Source organism: Epinephelus moara, chromosome 14, assembly GCF_006386435.1.
Source record: "Epinephelus moara isolate mb chromosome 14, YSFRI_EMoa_1.0, whole genome shotgun sequence".
Lineage (NCBI taxonomy): Eukaryota > Metazoa > Chordata > Actinopteri > Perciformes > Serranidae > Epinephelus > Epinephelus moara.
The window spans coordinates 42085719-42109056 of NC_065519.1; the positions used below are offsets into that span (position 1 = coordinate 42085719).

The 23338-nt window shown below is 40.9% G+C and overlaps 1 protein-coding gene across 3 annotated transcripts in view; it reads right to left on the minus strand.

Moving 5' to 3' along the window:
• dicer1 (dicer 1, ribonuclease type III) overlaps positions 1-23020 on the minus strand; it is a 47924-nt gene extending 24904 nt beyond the window's left edge. The window contains exons 1-10 of one of the 3 annotated variants that reach the window (XM_050061305.1): positions 22865-23020; positions 14181-14228; positions 13764-13877; positions 6764-6964; positions 4291-4453; positions 3954-4072; positions 3241-3375; positions 2977-3137; positions 2603-2771; positions 836-1308 (exon numbers count right to left, since the gene is read on the minus strand). In XM_050061305.1, coding sequence (XP_049917262.1) covers positions 836-1308; positions 2603-2771; positions 2977-3137; positions 3241-3375; positions 3954-4072; positions 4291-4453; positions 6764-6877 — 1334 coding nt within the window. In that variant the 5' untranslated portion in view covers positions 6878-6964; positions 13764-13877; positions 14181-14228; positions 22865-23020. Of the gene's footprint in view, positions 1-835; positions 1309-2602; positions 2772-2976; positions 3138-3240; positions 3376-3953; positions 4085-4290; positions 4454-6763; positions 6965-13763; positions 13878-14180; positions 14229-22864 lie in introns of all 3 variants that reach the window. The other 2 variants (XM_050061303.1, XM_050061304.1) reach the window with 2 other exon arrangements.
• Positions 23021-23338: the final 318 nt, after the last annotated feature.

Consider the following 23338-nt stretch of genomic DNA (forward strand, 5'->3'; position numbering starts at 1 on the left):
TTGGAAGTACTTTTAAAGTAATTGAGTTACTTTACTCAGGGAGTAACGCAGTAAAGTAACTGGTTACTTTTTTAAAAAGTAACGCAGTAATGTACTTTGATTACTTTTAAAGTAACCCTTACCCAACACTGTCCATCACACACATCTTCCCCTCTTACAGCATAGAAGATCTATACAATCAGCACAGTTTCAAGGAGGGCACCCACGATTAGTGTCACCAATTACGTATCTGACCAAATGTCTCCCCTTCTGTTCCTGAGATATGACGCTGAATAATGGCCAGAAAAGTGTTTTATGCAGAACATTATGATGTCACATTAAAGTTGACTTTTGACCTTTTGGATATAAAATCTCATCACCTCATTATTTTATCCTATTAGATATTGGTGTGAAGTTTTATCATAATTAGCACATGAATTCATGAGTTATGGCCAAAAACAGATTTTGTGAGGTCACACTTACATTGACCTTTCACCACAAAATTCTAACCAATGTATTCTTAAGTCCAAGTAGAAGTTTGTGTCAAATTTGAAGAAATTCCCTTGATGCATTCTTGAGATATCATGTTCCCAAGGATGGAACCGACGGATGTATATATGTACGTACAGACAGATGAAAGGACAACCCCAAAACATTATGCCTCCAACTACGGCTATCATTGGCATGGAGGCATAAAAAAAGACAACAGACAAAGGCTAGTGACTTCACATTAAAGGCCACCAACAATCACATTGAGTACAGTTAGATAAACTAAAGGAAATTCAATGTTTCTGTGTACAGTAAGTAGAACTCTCACAGCACAGGGCAAACAACCATAAAGATGACAAAGACCTACCGATTGAGGACGACAGCTGTGTACCTCCTCTCCACAAAGATGATCCCACAGAGGATGTTGGTGAACGGTGAGGGAAAGTTGGCTTCGGGCCTCTCTTTGGCCTCCACCTCCTCATCCTCATCTTCGTCCTCGGAGTCGCTCCAGGACACATAGTTGTCCTGGTTGCGGTTGTTGTACCACTCCACGCTTTCAAACTGCTGCCGCTCAAAGGGCTTGTATTCATGCAGGATCTCGAGCAGCCGGAGGACCTTGGGGGTGACAAACTTGAGATCCAGCGAGGCAGGAGAGAAGTGCTCCTCACAGAGTGCATGCACTTTGCGCAGGATGGTGTCAGTGAAGAGTAGAAACTTGCGGTTGAGCTCCTCCTGCTCATGTTTGATGTACTTCTGGAGCTCCCGCACCATGATGCCTGCTGCCTTATCTGCACACCAGGGTCCCAGCACTTGCAGCACGGCCAGGCAGTCACTGAGGACCTGGAGAGGACAGAGACAGTGTCAACAGCAGTTTGATTTGTTTTCTTCTTACTTAAAGCCTCAGGAACCTTTCCAGCAACCTTTTCATGAGCCCATGACGCATGACTGCGTATTGACCTGAGGAAAATAGGTCTAAATTTAGCACTTAGCGCATAATTCCTTCTCACCAATAAGTCATTGCTTTAGTGGCAGGAGTTTCCAATGAACCAGGGACTACCATGGTATCACTGACTGGTCAAACGCAAGCCTTGAGGCTGCTACAACTTCTCTACAGCACTCACTGACACTGTGAGCACTCAGTTGTTGACAGTAGTATCAAGATTAGGACAACTTGTCAAACAAAGTAAGACAAAGAGAGAAAGTGGGAAAACAAAAGAGAAAGACTAACAATGGAGCTTTGAGTTGGTTTATAAGATCTTTGGTCACTGTGACACAGTAGCTTTCACTATTACTTAGGACATGTAACTAATCAGATAGTATTGTGGGCGGGACATTGAGCGAGGCTACAGAATGGTGACTGTAGACAGAGACAGGCAACTGCATCAGAGCCAAGTATAGTTCAGTCAACACATTTGTTTTACACACACCAGTCAACTGCATCAGAGCCAAGTATAGTTCAGTCAACACATTTGTTTTACACACACCAGTCAACTTTCTCTTACAGTTTACATTGATGTCTGTGAAAACATAGATGCACTGGATGAGGTCACAGTGACCTTGATCTTCAACCACCAAAATCCAGTCAGTTCATTGTTGAGTCCAAGTGAAATTTGTGCCAACTTTGAAGAAAACCTTCTAGGTTTTCTTGAGATATCACGTTCACAAGACTGAGACAGATGAAGTCACATGGACTTGACCGTGCACAAGACTGAGACAGATGAAGTCACATGGACTTGACCGTGGACCACCAAAATCTAATCACTTCATTGTTAAGTCCAAGTGAATATTTGTGGCAAATTTTAAGAAATTGCAGAAGGCTTTCTAGAGATCTCACATTCACAAAAATAAGACAGACAAGGCCACAGTGACCTTGACCTATGACCACCAGAATCTAATCATTTTATTGTTGAGTTCAAGTCGACATTTGTGCCTAATATGAAGAAATTCCCTTGAGGTGTTCTTGAGATATTGTGTTCACAAGGACGGGATGGACGGACAGACAGATGGATGTACTTGCGTACGGACAGACGGATGGACAACTCAAAACCATAATGCCTCCAGCCATGGCTATCACTGGAGCGGAGGCATAAAAGAAAGTGAAAATCATATGATCAAATAATGACACGGCTCTGACCTGTTTGGAGATGAACGTGGGGTCCCGGTCCTCTCTGGCAACAGATATGTTGCAGTCATTCAGGAAGTGGAGTGCTTCATCCAGCTCTGCCTGAAGGCAGGAAGAGAGGCCACTCTTATCAACATAGGGGCCACAGTCCAGCACCACTTCTCTGGGCTGGGAGGCATATCTGGGGGAAAAAAAACAAAAAAAACAGAGCACGAGTTTAGACTTCAGGATACATCTATGGGTCACTGTTACTGGCTGCCAGTTTATTGCTGTCATTGATTTTCATTCATGGAGTGATTTTACGAAGCTGTTGCAAAATTTAGTTGTAACTTTCAAAAATCTGTAGATGAAGTTGTTCACCTCTGGTATATAATCACTTTTAGTACCTGTCCAGGACCACAAGGTCAGTGGCAGTTTCAGCGTTGCTCTTCAGGATTCTCTCCAGATTCTGGATCTTCTGCTCCAGTTCTGACGGATCACACTTCCCATTCAGAATGGAGGCTGTGAGACCCAGGATACGAGGACTGCAGGAGCAGCCCTCAAACAGCTACAGAGAGAGAAAGGAGAGCAAGGTCATTCACTATTCTCTGGAATGAGTGTTTGCCAGTCCTGCAAAGAAACATGAATTTTACTTGCAACCAAAATCTCACCTTCATTATCTCACAGTAAGGGTGGTCTGTGATGGCCAGGTGACAATCATCAAAAACCACCAGGTTGATTTTAGACAACGGTAAGATTTTATTTCTCAGAACGTGCAGGAATATGTGGCAAGTCATGACCAGCACCTGTAGAAGTGACAGGAGGGAAAAGAATGTTATTATCAACAGTGACCATAGCATTATTCCGTCTGACTATGACACTGAAAGCCAACAATTTGACTTAAGAGTCCTGAGTCAAACCCCATTGTCAATAGGACAACACAGTATAACAATGCAACAAGGCTTTTCAAACCTAGTTTAAAATTTACATCCAACATAACTGTAATGAAAATAACTAAATATGAAAAATGTACAGAACTGAGTGTAACCCAAATGCGGTTGGACTGTGCACCCTTTGAGGTGGCTGCTTGATCATGGTGCATGTGACTGTGCTGAAATTGGAACGAACATTAATAGTGTATGTTTTTTTTATAGCTAGACCACTAAGGTCACCTGTATTAATCAACCACCATTGCCTATTGTTAAACCTGACATAACTTTACCAGGGACAGACAAACAAAAAGGATTTGCAAATCATTGTTTTCTATTTTTATTTAGGTTTTACACAGCATCCCAACTTTTTTTGGAATCAGGGTTATAGTATGAAGCTGGTGTTGACTTATTAAGACAAATATTGCCAAAGGCAATGAGAATGATAGGCACACCTGATTCTCGATTATCTCTTGACTCCACCGTTGGTCAGTCCATGCTGAGGTCTCCTCCAGATCTGTGTACTCTCCCACTTGGAGGTCAGAGTGAGTCCTGACTGCAGCTGCTTGCTGAACTACAGACAAAGCTGGACAATGTAGACCACACAAACAATGAACTACTTCGAAAAGTTTAATTATTCCATGGGTTTCAATTTACATGAGCAATGAGCTGGGTGAATGAACAATGCCACTTTCAAAATGTATTTTATAGTTCACAAAATGGCACACCAAAGCACATAGAAACTTCTGTGGTGCATCAAAAACAACAGCTGGTGTTGTGTGTTGCAGGTACCTGTGTTCACCAGAAAAACAGTCCTCTTCGCATTTTCTTGGTAATGTCCACGGATTTGGTGGGAGAGCTCTTTTGTTAGAAGTACTGCAATAAAGGTCTTCCCTGAGCCAGTATTCAAGCAGACAATAGTATTATGTTCAAGAGCTGCTTCAAGAAGTTCTACCTGTGGAGGAGAGTAGAGGTTCACAGACAGTGAGCTGAGGAAGGAAAGTGTCCGCTCAAATGAATACAATACTAATCCAAGAGAACAAAACTACAGCAATGAATCGCTCTAAATTTGCCATTTTTCTCTGTTACACACTACTCCAAAAAATGAAGGGCACACTTAACTCACACATTAGATCTTGATGACTAAATTATTCAAGTTGAAGATCTTTACTGATGTACATTGTATAATTTGTTAAGAACATGGGGGTCCAACATCCTCTAGTGGGACCTGTGCTCACAGCCCAGCACCTTGCAGCTCGACTGGCATTCACATCACAACACCAGAATTGGCAGGTCCCCATCTGCGCCCTGTTCTCCTCACAGATGAGAGCAGGTTCACAATGAGCATATCTGACGGCGAAGAGTCTGGAGACACCGTAATGAATGTTATGCTGCCTGTAATATCATCCAGCATATGACCTGTTTGGCTGTGAGTCAGTGATGGTCTGGGGCATATCCTTGGAGGGTTGCACAGACCTCTATGTCATAGCCAACAGTACCCTGGATGCTGTTAGGTACTGGGATGAAGTCCTCAGAGCAACTGTCGGACCTTACGCTGGTGCAGTGGGCCCTGGGTTCCTCCCGGTGCTGGACAATGCCTGGCCTCATGTGACCAGAGTGATTAGGCAGTTCCTGGATGACAAAGGCATCGATGCCATTGACTGGCCCTCTTGTTCCCCTCTGACCTAAATCCAATTGAGCACCTATGTGATGTTATCTATCAGTGCATCCAACGCCACCAAGTACCACCACAGACTGTCAGGAGGGCATACAGGCACATGAGGGCCATACACACTATTGAGTCATATTATAAGTTGCCAATGACAAAATTCACACAAGTTGGATCAGGCTGGGATTTTAATTTTTACTTTGATTTTCGGTGTGATTTTGAATTAAGCCCTCGGTGGGTTACTGATTTTGGTTTCCACTGACCATTATTATTATTAGTAATATTATTATTATTATAATAATTATTATTAGGTCATTTTGTTCTCAACATATTATACAGTGTACATCAGTTAAAGGCGCTGTATGTAAGAATGTGGCCAAAACGGTTACTGCACTCAAATTCAAAATACTGCCGCGAGTCGTGTCCGCCCCCCTCCCCTACAGATTCGAGGTTGCTGGAGACTGATTTGTTTGCCCACGGGCGGCTGCCGTGGCAGGGCCGCGTCGCCACGTCCTAGATCTTCGGTTTTCCAGCGGACCGTTCGAGCAAGTCTGGCTTCTCTGCTGCTAACGCTGCTGTCGGGATACAGCTGAGGAGAAGCCGGCTGCTAATGCTGGGACACTGCTAATGCTGCTGCCGGGATACAGCTGAGGAGACTGCTAATGCTATGTACTGGGACACTGCTAATGCTGCTTGCCGTGCTGCTGTAGCTCAGTCGTAACTGTAACTGATGCTGAGACTCTACTGACTGTGTGACTGGTAGACGGCGGTGGGTGGCGCAACAGGCCAAAACACAAATTCAAAACATAAATATGATTTGCAGACCATAACATTTTTTTTTAAATGCGAATATTCTGGCTGTACTATTGTTGTCGGTGAGATCAGTATGTTATATGAACATTATTCCTTAGTCTCTGTGACATATTAGGAGGATTTTATGACTATTTGCTTTAGATTTCTTAAATATAGCTCCTTTAAGATTTTCAACTTGAATAATTTGTTCATAAAGATCTGATGTGTGATTTAAGTGTTTCCTTCATTTTTTTTAACAGTGTTTATCTGGTCATGGCATGTTGGCCCAAAAGTCACGGCTGTGGAAAACGTCTGATGGGATGGTGTACTCCACAAAAAAAGCCAATCCCTCACATCATGTTGATTTAAAAAAAAGCAAACGCTATACAGGGCCGTCCACACTGAGAACATTACCATTAGCTATAACGATAATGCATGCACATTGATTCACGATAATGTGTAAACAGTGGTGCCAAGAAAGGGCTGCACACTCCAGCTGTGACGGCCTGTAAATTAATTTGGATTTTGATTGGCTGTCTGTGGTCCTGTCCTTCATCATATCACTTTGAAAGGGATCCCACCAATATTGTTTGTCTGTTGTTGTAGTTTAAGTTGTGGTGTTTGTTCAGCCATCCAGTTCAGTTAGGACAATCTTTTAAACGGTGTTTTTGTAGTTATAGTTATAGGTATTATTCTTGGTGTCTTGAAGTGTGTGTAAGCTGAGCCTGCCATGCACGTTCTCCAGCCTTTGCCAGCTTTGTCTTGAAACCTCCAGGGAAAACCCAGAGACAACAGCCTTCTTACCTGATATTTCCTAGGTGTATAGATGTTATCGTGGATAGCCTCCTGCTGCCATGGCAGGCCAAAGAAAGGCCCCATGGGTGAAGTGGCAGGGGTGACAAGCTGTAGGCCTGCCATGCTTCAAAGAGGTGGAGGTGAGGGGGCTGGGCTCCTCCGGTTGTCCACTTTATCTCATATCATCATCCTCTTCTTTTCACAAGTTCACTGGCAAGGGAGATGAGAGTGCTATGTTAATGTGCTGTAGACAGTAGTTACAGCAGTCTACGCACACGCAGTCTCCATCGCCTTTGACAAAGACCTTCTGTCACAGTTAATTGACTAGAGACAGTGCCTAGAACAATGTTTAGAGATTTATTAGAGCTTGAGAACCACTTGTTTGGAGCCTCTTTAGAATGTGAGAACACCTTGCTTTGAGCTTTCTTGCAGCCTAAAGCATCTGGTTAAGATATCAAAAATAGCTTGTTTAGAGATTAAGAATAGCTTGTTTCAAGCTTGAGACCAAAAGTGCTAAAAGATAAGATTACTTAAACTACGTTCACATTACAGGGCTTAATGCTCATTAATTATTTCCCCAGATCTGATCTTTTTTGCCAAGATTGTTCACATTCATGTTTGAAGTAGGGGTGGGCGATATGGCCCCAGAATATCAGTATAATATTTCAAGGTATTTTTGCGATAACGATATTCTTAATGATATGACAAATTAGAAAAAAAGTAACTGAAGAACCCAGAATTGCAACAAAATAAGTGATACAGTTTTACATGTCAACCTAACAGTCTGCTTTCAAATATTTAGTAAAAACTAAAGAAAAACGATCTCTCATTTCATTTGTAAACAACAGTTATTTAGAGTGAGATTCAGAATATTAATAGTACAACAAAATAAAATCTACCACAAATTACACATTTTAACAGCTCCCAAATACAAAACATTTACCCTGGGATCTATACATATATACATATATATATATATATATATATATATATATATAAATCAACGGGTGATTTCCTTCTCATTTAGCAAAATCCTAAATTACTGAGTTGGTTTTTTTTGTCCACCTGGACATTTATGCTCTCCCATTTCTCCTCTAATCATCACCTGTGTAACCTGTGACAAGTTATGCTACCATAACTATTGCACATTTACATATATGTAGTTCACTGTCGAGCCGCGAGCATCACATGGTTTACATTACACCGACTCCCATGTGTGCACACGGCGAGAGAGGTGAGGGAGAGACGCTGTGTTGCTGCCAGAGGAGCTGCTAACTGCTAGCAGCTACTTCTTAAATCTCCCAGCAGTAGGTCACACACATAACATGTCATCAAACTGTCACACCTGCCACCCATGATCCCGTCCTGCCAGCTGTCCTGTTTATACAGTCATTGATTCAGTGCTGTTACTACGCCCATTCCTGGTTCAGAGGCAAAACCACTCTGTCCCCCACATTCTACAATCGTACATTGCAGAACAGTGAGGCAGTCGAATGGCGCGATATTCCCACCTTAACCCTATGGGCGCAGCGTGCGTCCAAATTCACACCTGTTCTTCTCTATGGATTTTCTCTGCAACTGTTCGTCATAGCGAGAAGCCACTCATATCACGTGAAACAGCAGAAAAACAGCTTTCCAACAAGACCACTTGTTGGTAGTCCAAAGTCCAAAAAAAATGAGAAAGTTACACTAAAATTATGTATAACAGAGCTTTCATACAGCTTTGCACACACATTACTCTTGGATGGATTACTCACGAATACAGGCTCACACAGAAATACCACGCATATCACACGAAAGCGCAGGAGCAGAGCTTTCCAGTGATACCAAACACATTATTGTGCTGTCAACCCATCACGCTGTACATACAGATCAACTGTCTACAAAATAAAAACCTGACAAATTTCTTTACAATCCATTATACAGATCTTGTTATCAGTCACTTCATCTAGTGAGGAATATCGTATCTTACCACGTCTTAGGCTTGCGTGTGTTTCTCCCTGTCTATCCACATTTGTAGTCCGGCTTTCAAGACTCAAATATCTCCATATTGTCCAGTTGACACTCCATCAAACTTTGTATGACAAAGTATTTCTGCAATTTGCCTTCTGTTCCAATGATTGAAGCAGTCATAAAAGGACCAGCGCACTTCACCTTTGCACACCCAGACAACCGTAGCCTAATTATGCATGTGTGACATAACCTCAGGTCACGTACGGGGCAGGTCAGTTCAGGTCAGGTCAAAGAGCAGCACGGAGCATGGATAAATAAGTCAGGATCATGTGGACAAGAAAACATCCAGAATTTTTTGTTTACTGCAAACAAAGTGGCAAATATTATCTTGGAGGACATCACTGCACTTGGTTGCCTATTTNGATACATGTAAAAATGTAAGAATTTAGTCACACGGATTTGTTTTTTTCATTGATATAAAAATTAATATAAAATACAGGCACATAGAAGGACATGTAATGACATACAAATCTGGATAGTCCAGATTGTCCTGAGGAAAAAAAAACAACAAGATACAGCATGTGTATGTAGCCTTTATAATGACTGTGATATGATCTTAAAAGTAAAGGCAGTAAAAATACCCCAAAAAAGGCCTAGGGCCCAAAGGGTTAACCAGGCAGTGTAAAAGGGGGTGATATCTAGGGTCTAGAGTCTCCTGGTCGACAATTTGGTTGATATGCTCTCGTCCGACTAAATTCTCATTGGTCAAATAATCGCCGTGTTACTTTTATAAGGAGAGAAGTGCTACATCAATAGCTTTACACAACATTGAACTCGCCCACCCTCACGCTCAGCGTTGCGGTGACGCAAACCTCTCCGTTTCTGGATACTGACACCTTTTCCCTCAGTGGAAACAAAGCTTGTATTTACTTGTATTTCACAGATAAGAAACAATAAATTGTGAAGACAGTAAAGCCTCCACTAAAATAGCATTTTAAGTCGTGTGTGTGATTTATCCTTCAGGGATTTATGCTTAGGGATTTATCCTGGCTTCATATGAGCAGAGGAAATCTCTTACGACTAATATTTTAAAATACCATAGGCTGGCGCTAATAACGTTAGCATGTTGTATTTGCTTGGAAAATGTGTTTATTATAAGACAGTTGTTTTGTCAGTGAACTTTGTGAGTTGTAATGGAGCCGAATTGTGTGCCCTTACCTTTGTTAAATGTTGCTGTTGTCCCTGGCTTTATATGAGACAAGGGAAAGATCGCTAACTGCTAGGCTAATTTATACAATGTAAATGCCATAGACTTGTGCTAATAACGTTAGCATGTTGTACTGGTGGGGAAATGTGCCCAGATAAAGACACACGTTTGTCTGTGAATGCTGCGATTTATACTAGGGCTGCACGATTCTGGAAAAAATGAGAATCACGATTTTTTTGGCTTATAATTGAGATCACGACTCTCTCACGATTTTTTTTAACATAAAGATATATTGTGCTTATTTCCTGATACAAAAGGAAAAGTAACAAAAATTATAAATAAATAATTAAAAAAATATCATTAAATAAGAAAGCCTATGATTGTGCCTGATACAAGAAACACAAGGCACATAAACTCTGGTCAGCAGAGAAGGAACACCCCTGTCTTAGCTTCAGTCTCTTGTCTTCTCTTACAGCTTTTGAACAATTTTAACAATAATATCAATGTTGAACAACATTTTTCTGAGGTAGGTATTCCAGGCCTGGAATTAAGTCAAAATTAAACGTTTCAACACCATGCATTTGACAGCAGTATTCACCTAACATAGCCTACATCTTTAATTATATAATTATTTATATGTCTCTATGTATATTTTTACATAAATCCCCAATATTTTATTTGCCTTTAAAAAATCCTCTTCCTTCATTTAATTTGACAATGTTTATCTTATTGTATTATTTGTATTAATTCTCTACAGGATCTTGTATGTTCTTTAATGTGTGTTCAATTTATTAAAAACAAAAACAAAAAAACGTTTTGGTGAACCCTGCAGCAAAGTGAACCCTCTTCCTCAGAGAGGATCTTTGCCTCCCACTTTGTTCTGGCGGCAGAGCAGAGTGATCCGTCTTTCTTCTAAGAGGATCTTTGTCCCATGAGAGCAGGCAGTCTAAACAACTTTCGTTGGCAATTTGACAGTCACTAGAAGCACATTATGACCCTTTGTAAAAGTTTTTGTGTGGTACCTGTGTTGTACATGAGCTAACGTTAGCGGCTAAGAACTGAGAGGCTGTCTGGTATGTGTGTGTGTGTGTGTGTCTGTCTGTCTGAGGAGTGTCAGTACGTTAACTTGCCGTAGCCTTGCTGTTTGTCATGTTAATGTTATCGTCGGCAGCCCTGAATAGCTTGTAAAACTTTAGCATAGTTAGTTAACACATTTGTTATCGGCCCATGTGTTTACTGCTACAGAAAATTAATAAATCTTTGGTTTATTTGCACAACGTCGCCTCTCTGCCGTCTTTTATCACGCTTGCTAATGCTAAGTTAACTATACCAGCAGATCTGTATGAGGCACAAACTGAAGCTACAGTGAGCAGTGTGTTTCCCCCGTCTCGCTGCTTTCCAAACTGCCGGCCGGCTGTCGCTCTGCATCACGTGGTATAACGCTGCGTCGTTGGGAGCGCTTGTTTTCATGCAGATGTCCCGACTCCCGGCACGGGCGGGGTCGGCAGAATCGCTGTTATTGAAAAATTAGATCGCATATGCATATGAATCGAGATCACGATTTTATTGCGATTAATCGTGCAGCCCTAATTTATACTGAAGCTGATTTGCGTACTTGTATTTGAAATTGTCTCTATTAAGCAATATTTAATGTGTGTTTTGAATCAACTAAACTTTACAAAACTTAACAGAGTCATCCACCGCCAACTAGTGTTTTGGAGGTGTAACTGCAGACTAGGTGAAATAAATCTCACTAAATAGGAGCCCTGCAGTGTGCGAGGTTTTTTCATTTTTTCAGTAACTGCAGAGTGACACAGACACACCACCGCAGAAGTAAAAATGCTTACAACTAATTGATTAGTTGAAGATTATGTACGACTAAGATTTTCTTTGGTTGACTACAGCCCTAGTGACGTCACAACATGTAGGCAAGCTGACCCTGTCAGAGAGAGTCAGGCAGTCTCTATTGGCTGGAGACTGGGGTGGCCTACTGCAGCTGCAGTATATTTACAGCAGCTTTCTGTAGCTTCAACAGACTGTACCAAAACTTAGTACGTATCCATGCACAGTTAAGTGGAGTTACAGTCATAGCTCAACAAGGCCATTTAATTGGACTACTGTCCTTGTCCCAGTACACAAGCACGGGAGGGGAATCCATTTACTGAGCCAAGTATGTGCGACTCCACTACCATAGGTGGCAATATGCCCCCTTTCAGTTTGTTAGTACTGGACCTTTTTCCGGTTGACCTATTACGTCACAGACCAAAGAGTCAACAAAAAAGTTAGCTACGGTTAGCTAGCCAAACTGGTACCATGGCGGATAACTTAACAGCTCTGTACATTTCGTCTGTGCTGTTAAATATTTAATTCTGTCAGCTGACACAGCATGAACTGTGTCTCCTCGTCCGGCCAAAAATGCATGGCTCTGGATGTAGATTTCACCATGTGGTTACCAGTTTCTTCTTCTATTATGCATTTCATGCTATTTAACTTCCAGGTCAAAGCCAGGGTCGGAAAGTGCGGAGTACGCGCCAAGCGCCTCGGCCAGTTTTGGTCCAACTGCATATATACACACAGGAATAATTTGACTCCTAATTGCAGTATCTGGGTGTGTTAGTACAACTTTGAGAAATCTGATTCGGTCTGGTTTTAGTGAGACTAACACAATGAATCAATTTTCTTTAATGTCATGTAAATGTACTGACCGTATGGTGAGTGATCTGCATCTGCGTAGTAAAGTCTGACATGGAAAAAACATGGATGTATGGGAAAAACACACATGAATTCCAATATGACCGTTCTCACAGCGGTCACATGGCAAAAATCAAATATATGTCAGATTTAGGACCCTATATGAAAGTGGCCGAGATCTGATGGAAAACATTTTGATTTGTGTGTGCACACTACTCTGAAAGATGCGATATGTGTTGCACGTGAGAGCTAGGGTTGGGATCCGGATCCGGTTCTTCTTTGGAACCGGGTCCAAAAAAAAAAAAAAAAAAAAAAAAAAAACGCACGTGCATTTCCATTAGAGTGCGGCACGGGCCGCATATTTCTGTCCAAACCCGACCGAGCCCGACATTATCTAATCACTAAAGCACTGAGTTTGTGTCACACAGTTGTCATGGTTACAGGCTATTTAACAGACCGGGCCTCCGTGTATGAGAGCGTGCGGCGGGAGTGGGCGGTGGGAGGTCCGACGCTTCCAGCGAGGGGAGCGGTAGAAATATAACAAAATAAGATAAAATAGGAGACACCTGTCTCCCTCTTTTATTTAATTTTCAGCATTTAATCAAGGCAGCGGCTGGCAGCGGGAGATCCGCTTCCAGCGAGGGGAGAGGTAGAAACAAACAGCCAATGTGTGTCTGTGTTGTGTTCAGGTGTTGTCACGTAAATAATAGTGCCCAAGCATGAATGCATATAAGTATTTTTTATTACATTGCTGTGGTTAATTTGAGGTAATAGTGTTACTGTAGAAATCAGAGAATCACTTTTTGTTGTTATATATTCTCAGGGAGATGATACAAGCTCTAAATCTGAAATACACACCACACACAAATGTGTATTTTCATCTAATTGTACTGTGCAACAGTTAGAATAAAGTTTTTGTATTTGTATGATTGCATTTGTGTTTACTTGTTTAAGTATAGCAAGTATAATGAATATAATGTAGGAATCGGTAAGAGGAATCGGTAAGGAATCGGAATCATTAAAATCCTAACGAGTCCCAACCCTAGTGAGAGCAAAAGAAAATCTGATTTGAGACACATTTGCTTGTAACGTGAACGTAGCCTGGGTGAATAGGCTGGACTAAACTGACAGAATGAATGCCTTAGAAAATATACTTACAGGTAATAACTGAGACTTTCTGGATAAGCAGACAACACTTAATCTGGGCTTCATGATAAAATATCTCTTAATCTGATGCTCCTGATGCTTCCCCACATTTAGTTGGAAACAGACCTGAGAAACCACAAACAGAGAATACAGCATGTAATCATGGATTTCAGACATGGCACAGGTGTACAGAAGTCAATACAACAGTAAATAAACGACAATGTAAAAGTGATTGTGGCTGTAGAAAGCAGCAATAGAAACTGATACAGGCTGAATAACATAAATACCAGCCTAAACCAGAACCTCTTCAATCATGAATATAAAATGTAGGAAGCATTCAAGTTATCTTGGCTTCCACAGACACTTTGTGGGTTAGTGCTGTGCTGATACTGTGATTGCACTGTTACACTCACAGGTAAAATATCTCACCTTTACACAGATGGAAAGTGGCAGGGATTGTGACTGGGTCCTCCAGCTCTGCACAAACAAAGCAGAGAGCAGAATTAGAACAGTATGGTACTGCTGGGTGCCAGATGCTGATGAAGGTAGCACTGAGCAGACTGAGACAAGCTTTTCAACACATTTTGACACAGCCCAAAATCGCCACCACAGCACATGACTCTACTGTGAGTACTGCTGAGCCCCACAGCTGTAACCAATCCCAGCAGTCAGCTTGGTGCAGCAAACACACCAGGCTTTAGAATAATGCAGCCACTCACATTTAATGGTGATTAAAAACATAACGCAACCTGATGTTCATCTATGGCGCTTTAGTCAAGCAGCTATTTAAATCTAAGCTGATGGTTTCTTGGTAAGAGCCAAAACGAAGTGGGACAGCTCTGAAGTCAGTTCTCTGACAAAGACATGTACTGAATCAGAGCAGGACCACACTACTGATTCAGTAGATGCCTTCAAATTTTAAATGTTCAAGCTGTCAACAGAATTAGAATCTAGGTGTGGTGACAGCTGAGGTGGTTGGAGGAGTTTGGGTCCTTGTTTATCAGTCTGTGTCCCTTCTCAAAATTTGAAGGTTTTTGCAGATACAGGCGAAACTCTTACTTTTTTCCTCAGCAGCAGTTTGTTAAGTTTAAGTCATGGGGTGGATAACTGATCGGTCATTCGATCGATGCTGATCAGATAAAATGGATGGATGAGAGGAGCAGCTGCTTGTGAGTGAAAGCAGACTTTAGACCCAACACAATGAACGGTTAAGTTTTACTTTCACTGCGCCTGGCGATCTTCTGCTCTGTCTGTGCCTAGAGTACTCTCTGTGCTGTGAGCAATAAAAAGCAATAATTAATAAAGCAATAAATAACTGAACGGTATATATTCCAGCAGTGCGCCTACTGAATGGTACAGCTCCAAAAATAGAAAATCAAAATGTGGCAGCAGATGTTTTAATCGTGGCGGGGCACCACAAATAAATGAATGTGTGTGAAACCCTGAATTCAGAAGGAAAGCTCTAGCCCAGTATGGTTTAACCTCAATGTGGCCTGCTATGTGAGCAAGTCCACCTCCAGGACCAAGTTACTGCTGCTTGGAGCTGCATATTGTCTGCACTACAAAATCACAATTTAATCAGAGGAGACATGTCTTCATCATTCCAGTACCATGATTTTGGTTGGTCAAAATCTGTTATGTTTCAGTTGTCAAAAATACCAAGAGTGATATAACTAAGTAAGATCTCAGTAATAATAACCAGGTATTTTCATTGACACCACTTTATTAAACTGTTTTATTTACTGTAAATATCTAATACTTTACAGGTGTGTATGACAATTTAATCAAAACCACAAAGGCGGGTCACATAAATTTGTTGCTGCCACCAAAAGTGTTCCAGAAAATAACAAGCTCCTGGTGAAAAATTTATGACTATAAACTCTGGACCTATAATGCAACACTGACAACTGGTAAGTAGCCGGTGGCAACAGTGTAAGCCCACACAGCAGGTGGCAGCGACAGGTGTCATCACAGTTTGATGTGTGGCCACCATGCCAAGATACATTACTGTCCTATTTTCAAGTGCTAATGTGCCAGAAAAGTCACCATTTTAACCCATTCAACCTACATAGCCACATCCCAACTACTGTACTATGATTCATTCTTTTCCTTCAGAATCTTGCTGCTCATCTCATTACGTTTAGCAGCAATAAAACCATAAGAGGACTTTAAAAATGGACAGTACGTCATATTTGAGCTCAGACTGTTAAATTCTGTTCTCCTTACATGCTGTTTATTTTTGTAGGTGAGAGCACTTTGTCGGATTTTCATCCTCCAACGTTTAAAAAAAAAAATCACTTTCTTCTGTTGCTCCATACCATAATAATTATAATAATAAAAACGATGGTTGTATGCCTCCCTGTACAAGTCAAAGTTCTCTTACAGTTTCTTACAGGGAACACATCTTCCCCCCGACAGCACAGAAGATCTATACAATCAGCACAATTTCAGGATTAGTGTCACCAATTCAATATGTGATCAAACGTCTCACTAGGGTTGTCAAAAGTATCGATACTCAAACCCTGTATCCAGATACAATACTAATTTACAAAAGTATCGATACTAACAGTGCACGCCACCTCAGCACCTGTCGGGTATGCGCGACGGGTCTGACGGACACGCGTTGTGCATGCAGCCTCTGGCAGGCACAGAGCCCTCGCTGCAACCCGGCTTGCTGTCGTCGCTGTGCATGCATGCACACATTTCTGTTGCTGTAATATGGCCAGCGCGGCTGCAGGAGGATCAGAGCAGCCAGTTTTGGTCAAAAATGATAAAGGAAAAAGCGCTCTTTGGAAATATTTAGTGAAGTGAACACAGCACGCTGCAGACGGCAGGTACAGCCCCTCACTAGCAGCTGGTGTGGTGCCAATTCACCAGAAGCACAGAAAATAAACAGGGCTGTAGATAAATACATTTGTATGGACAGATCTTGTTTCTGGTTGTTATTTATTTTGGGGGGATTTTTTGTTGTTGTTCTGATCTTTATTTAAAAAATGACATGCCTCTTAATTTTTTGCTGCTGTATCGAAAATGGTATCGAGTATTGAATATTTTCCTGGGTATCGATATCGAGTTTGAAATTTTAGTATCGTGACAACCCTACGTCTCACCTTCTGTTCCTAAGTTATGACATTGAGTAATGGTCAGAAAAGTGTTTTTGCAGAACATTATGATGTCACAGTGAAGTTGACCTTTGACCCTTTGGAAATAAAATGTCATCACTTCATTATTTTATCCTACTAGACATTTGTGTGAAGTTTTGTCATATAAGCATATTAAGTCTTGAGTTATGGCCAAACACATATTTTGTGAGGTCATACTGTCCTTGACCTTTGACCACCAAATGCCAGTCAGTTTATTCTTAAGTCCAAGTGGACGTCTGTGTCAAATTTAAAGAAATTCCCTTAAGGGGTTCTTGGGATGTCGCATCCACAACAATGAGACAGGTGTAAGGTCACACTGACCTTGACCTTTGACCACCAAATGCCAGTCAGTTTATTCTTAAGTCCAAGTGAACATCTGTGCCAAATCTGAAGAAATTCCTCTGAGGCGTTGTTGAGATATTGCATTCACAAAAATGAAGCAGACAAGGTCACAGTGACCTTTACCTTTGATCTATGACCATCAAAAACGAATCAGTTCATTGTTGAGCCCCACTGGACGTTTGTGCCAAATCTGAAGAAAATCCCTTGAGGTGTTGTTGAGATATCATGTTCATAAGCATGGGACAACTGACAGACAGATGGACATCCCCAAAACATAATGATACAGATATCGCCGGCGTGGAGGCATAAAAAGATCTTCAGATATCCAGCAGCACCAATACTGAACAGTGGCTAATGGTATGCCATTCTTGTTTTAGTGTGACATGCAGGTTCTAAATGGTATGTCGCTGATATTACTGTTATTGTTATTATTGGTGTTTTGCTGGCATATCACACGTACTCTTATTGTGATAGTCCACCAGCAGATGGAGACATGAAATACAATACTTTTTAATGTATGTAATATTAATTCAGAAAAAGCATGCTGGCTCTTCATTTTAAAGTCAATACTCGCCAATACCATTGACGTACCATTATTGTCGGCATGTTGTCGATCCCAATAGTTTATTTTAAGGCCAATATCGGCCGATACCACTGACCTACCAATATTATCAGCATGTTGCCCAATTTCAGTATTTCAATATAAAGCCTTTATCTTCCGATGCCGATATTATCGTGTATCCCTAGTGCCATAAAGACTCCCCTTCTTTAGGAGAGGCCTGATGACTGCAATTTTCAAAGCATTTGGAAAAGTGCCAGAATGGTGTGCAGGTGCTTTGTGCCATCTAAAAACATGGTACTTATGTTCCACTGACAGGTGCTGTGTAAAAGCTTTTTTTAAACCTGGAGCTCATATGATGTTATACTGAAAGAGTATTGATGAATGCTACACTTTTCTGATATCCATAGCTATTAGCCCCATATGATGAGTATATGGAAGGACAATAAATGGTTAAGGGATGGTATAGCTCCTTTCTAGTCTTCCAACCACTCAAAGCACCTTTACACCACATGCCACATTCACCCATCCATGCACGCATTCATAAACTGGTGGCCAAGGCTACCATACAAGGTGCCACCATCTGTTAAGCATTCACACACACTCACACACCAATTGGGTGCAGCAATAGGGAACAATTTGGGGTTCAGTATCTTGCCCAAGGATACTCTGACACGCTGACGGAAGGAGCTGGGGATTAGAGGATGACCTGCTCTGCCTCCTGAGCCACAGCCGCCCCAACACTAACAGTAGCATGTCGTTTTCATGTGCCATATGCTGGTTGAACATCAGTTCACAAACCACTTGTCAAAGACAGATACGACTAAAAATTGGGCATTGCACATTAAAACAGAGTGGCACGCCACCTGTATATGATGGCAGAAGAAAAAGATGTACTTATTTATCCCCTTGGGGAAATTTAAAAAAACAATCACTCACATTAGCGGCATAACATAATCATCAGTGGCAAATATCAGTAAATATCCATATGGCAGTGACAGCAATAATAAAAAACATTCCTACTAAGCTGTTTACATGGCTAATGAAAATGAATACTCCACTGATACTCCTGTTTACATGCAGCTGTGCACACTCCTATTGACGTGCCCTAACGTGTTGTTTATCACATCAGCATATGAAAGAGGGAACGCTTGTCATTTTGCTTCTTTGCATCAAAATAGTTCGCCACCAGTGGCTGACTTGTTGGACCATGTGAGCACAGCCTCGCTCTTTCATTCCTTCAACCACTGTCTTAAAAATGTAAGCGTTGCGTTATACATAGTACATATATGTCTCCGGTAAATTACAGGCCATACGTTGCAAACTGTCGGATGTTTAATCATTAAGACAACTTATCGTGCACATCCCTAGTAATAACCCCAATTAAGAAGCATATTCCCAATGTGCTGTATACATGTTCAAATAGTGCTATTAAAACCTAAATAATACCAGCATATCCCACGTCTTAATCGGAATATGCTATATTCAGAAAAAGGCCCAACTCGGAATATCTAAACGGAATATACTGTTTACACGACCTGCATCAAATTCAGACTACCGTCATCTTCTGAATAATGGTGGAATGTTAGTGTGCATGTGAACGTAGTCAGTGACACAACATGCCACTTGAACAAGAGTATAAAACCATCAGCCAGTTCTTAATCTCTATGTCACTCCACAAACATCTACACCTGACATGAAGACATGAGAACCTCTGTTCCTTACCTTAAAAATGGCAGACTCACTCGATTTTGTTCCTAAGATTGTTTAGCAAACATATTTGCATAAGAACTAATCAGCTGGCCTATGTATGTGAAATGTATTCACATCTTAAGAAGCTTCCACTACGAGGTGTACTTTATATGTTCAGATATTTACCATAACACTATGCATAGACAGTGTATCTGTTAATGTGACTGTGCTGGATACAGGCTTAAGTCTTGCAGGAAGACTCACAGAAACACTAGGTTCAAAGTCGACTGACTGCCATGGCAACAAAATGCAATCACATCTAGCAATATATCAAATTGTAAGAACATTTATTAAGTTTTAGTCTGAAAGGGGTTTAAATTGATCCTAACGTCAGGTTTGAATGACTTAATCGTTCTCACCTGTGAACTCATATTGACATGCCAACACACCTGCCACTGTCCCACAGTTCGAAACAAGGTTGGTTGCAGCTGCCAGAAAGAGGGCAAAGTTTCTCTGGCATATCATGCTATATCATGCAAGGCTAGACATATATGCAGGACTCAATGTCCACAACATTAGCCAGAATTATTAATTTTCACCGCATCATACCCAATGGCTGTTATTAACCCTATAACCCAGGGCCAGTATGATCATTTCCACAATTCCCTGTACACAGTACACAGAATTAATCCATTATGTTAACACTGTATCAGCAGCTTCCTTCCTCAAACTGAAAATATGAAGATGAATGAAACACTGAAACTGCACACTCAAAAAAAAAATGTAAGCATTGAAGAAAGACTAGCTTTATTTTGGCTCAGGGTAGGGGCATCCAACTTTAAATGGCTGTATTTTGTATTTATTTTACTGTCAATATTTAAAGAAAACATGCCTTCAGACATGTTTTCTTTAAAACTTGCTAAAATGACACCATTTATCATAACCAAAAACTGTAAAAACAGAAATTATCGTTGGATTTTCAACAGGATTTGCAAGTTACTAACAAAAGACCACAGAGAGTCATTAGCTAGCTAGTTAATAAGCAAGGGACTGTTCATTACTTATGTGGGAAGAGGTGGAGGTGCAGACATGTCAAATAATTTTTAAGCACTGGGGAAGGACTTGTGTTTTTATTTTGGCTTAGGGGAGGGGCATCCAACTTTAAATGGCTGTATTTTGTATTAATTTTACTGCCAGTTTTCAAGGGCATGTTTTCTAAAAAAAAAACAAAAGTTAAACCATTTATCATAGCCAGAAACAGAAAAAATAGAAAATATTGTTATTCCTAAAGAAGGGCAGTCGATAATATCGGGGTCGGAAGATAAAGGCTTTAAAATGAAATAGTGAAATCAGCCAACATGCTGATAATATTGGTAGGTCAGTGGTATTGCCCAATATTGGCCTTAAAATGAACTATTGGGATCGACCAACATGCTGATAATATCGGCACATCATCGGTACTGGCGAGTATCGGCTTTAAAATGAAGAGCCAGCATGCTTTTTGTTAATTTGCACAATGAATTAATATTCCATACATTAGAAAGTATTGCATTTCATGTCTCCATCTGATAGTGGGCCATCAAAATAAGAGTAAGCATGCATAATATGATGTTAATTACACTACAGAAGAGACTTGATGATCACTAAAATAGGTGGGGGAAAAGGAGGATATATCGGTCTCGGTCATCCGTCAAATCCGTTCCACAGGGATCCATTTCGGGACCCCTCTTGTTGAATCTCTATGCTTTCATTATGCCAAATCATATAATAAAGTATAATGCCATATATAGCCTACATATCACTTTCACCAGTTGATTATGAGCCAAAATGAAAAACATAAGTCCTCCCCAGTGTTTTCAATTTTGAAGGGCATGTTTTCTTTAAATAAAAAAAAGCCAAAAATGACACCATTTATCATAGCCAGAAACAGTAAAAATAGAAAATACTGTTGGATTTTCAACAAGATTTGCAAATTACTAAGAGACCATGGTGAGTGACATTAGCTAGCTAATTAGTAACTAAGGTAGTGTTCATTATTTATGAGGCAAGAGGTGGAGGTGCAAAAAGGGGAGGCATGTTAAATCATCTGGGGAGGACTTATGTTTTCCATTTTGGCTTAGGGGAGGGGTATACAAATTTAAATTTAAATATATTGTATTTCCTATTTATGTTACTGACCAGAAACCAGACACTATAAAAACAGAAATTATAGTTGGATCATGTGCAACAAACATTTCCATCAGATTAAAAATAATAATAAGCAAATCTAAGCTCTAAACATTTATGTTTCATCAAAATCACGTTATTTCACATCTCATTTAAAATATGGCCAAAAATAAACCACTTGCACAACTAACCAGCATGCACAAGAGTGGAAAAACCAGGGCTGTTTACAACTCCAAGACTGCGTCTCCAACTGTGAACTTCTAACATTTACACATCAAAGGATTCGTTTTACAAATCTAATACCTACTCTCTGGTGGACGAAGGGTCGTGCATTTTGCATTTTTCTGAAGTAACTCAGGGAGGTTCAAGAAAAAAATATCTGTGGCTTTGAGGAGGGCAAAAAAACCACTCATAACTCTGCCACCCCTTTCCTCTGATAAGTAAAGAACAGTCCCTAAGCAGCTCTGTTTCTGCCAAGCATTTGACGTTATAGATAAGAAGCTGAGTCAATACACAACTATAGTGTTAAAGCAACACATATTTGGAGATGCCTGCCAGAGAAGATTACCTGCACATTAAAGAGCAACAAAGCCTCTGAAGGTCCTTGGCCTCATTACTGGTGGCCAAGTATGAACCGGTGACGCTAGCGTACATTAACAAACAACTGGGCGCTAACGTTAACGTTACCAAACGACAAATCAGCTTGTTTACGGGAGCCGATACTATGCTGTAAGGAAAGACTTAGTACAAATGAGAAACCAAATAATGTCTCAGATAGCCTATTAGCCTCTGACATTGCGTTACCGACTGGGCAAAGACCCACATAACTGCAATGGAAACCCTCTTGCAGCGTTCAACAGGGTAACTTAACCTAGCATGGCTAGCCAATGTTAAATCAAACGGATCGCGCCCGTCTGAAACCAGTTAACGTTAATGCCTGACTATTTTAGTGGCCAAAGGCATGTCGTTATGTCTGAGTGTACTTGCTTGGTCCCGACTGAGTGACTTCCAAAGAACTGAAACATGGCTTCACCAAAAATTTACAGCGTGTAACGCAACACAACGTCTGGACAGTGACTGCAGCCACCATGCACCATCACCATGTCAGCCAGGCAGCTTGCTAGCTTGCTAACAGCTAGCAAGGCCAACACATGCAGGAGAGAAACGTTATTCCAGAAAGACGAATCATATCATTCGGTACATAATCTCACCTGGGGTATGTGTTTCAACTGATAGTCTTGGCAAAAAATGCTTCAAATCATTCGTTGGATATCCTCACTGCCATTCAGTCTCGCTGCCCCGATTTGGTAGCTACTTGTTCACGGTGGGACCACTTCCTTTCACCCGGGCCTCTGCTACGCCAAAACATTAACGCAAACTCCGTAACTGCCATCCGTAATCAGACACGCCGTTCTACTAAAGTGAACGAGAATCCATGCCCTTCGTAATGTGCTGAAAGTCTGGAGGTCTGTAACGTTACAGCTCCACCGCCACCGGCCTCCTAAGAGAAAACACTCAAGGAACCGTTGTCGGACTGCTCTTGCATATAATATTATTTTATTTTATTTTAGCAGCTGTTCTTGACATTGCACGAATTTCTATATTTTATTATTAAACAAACAAAAATCTATAAAAATAAAAAAAAACATGAGGTGCAGGAATACTTGATTTTTGCTAAATGGCAC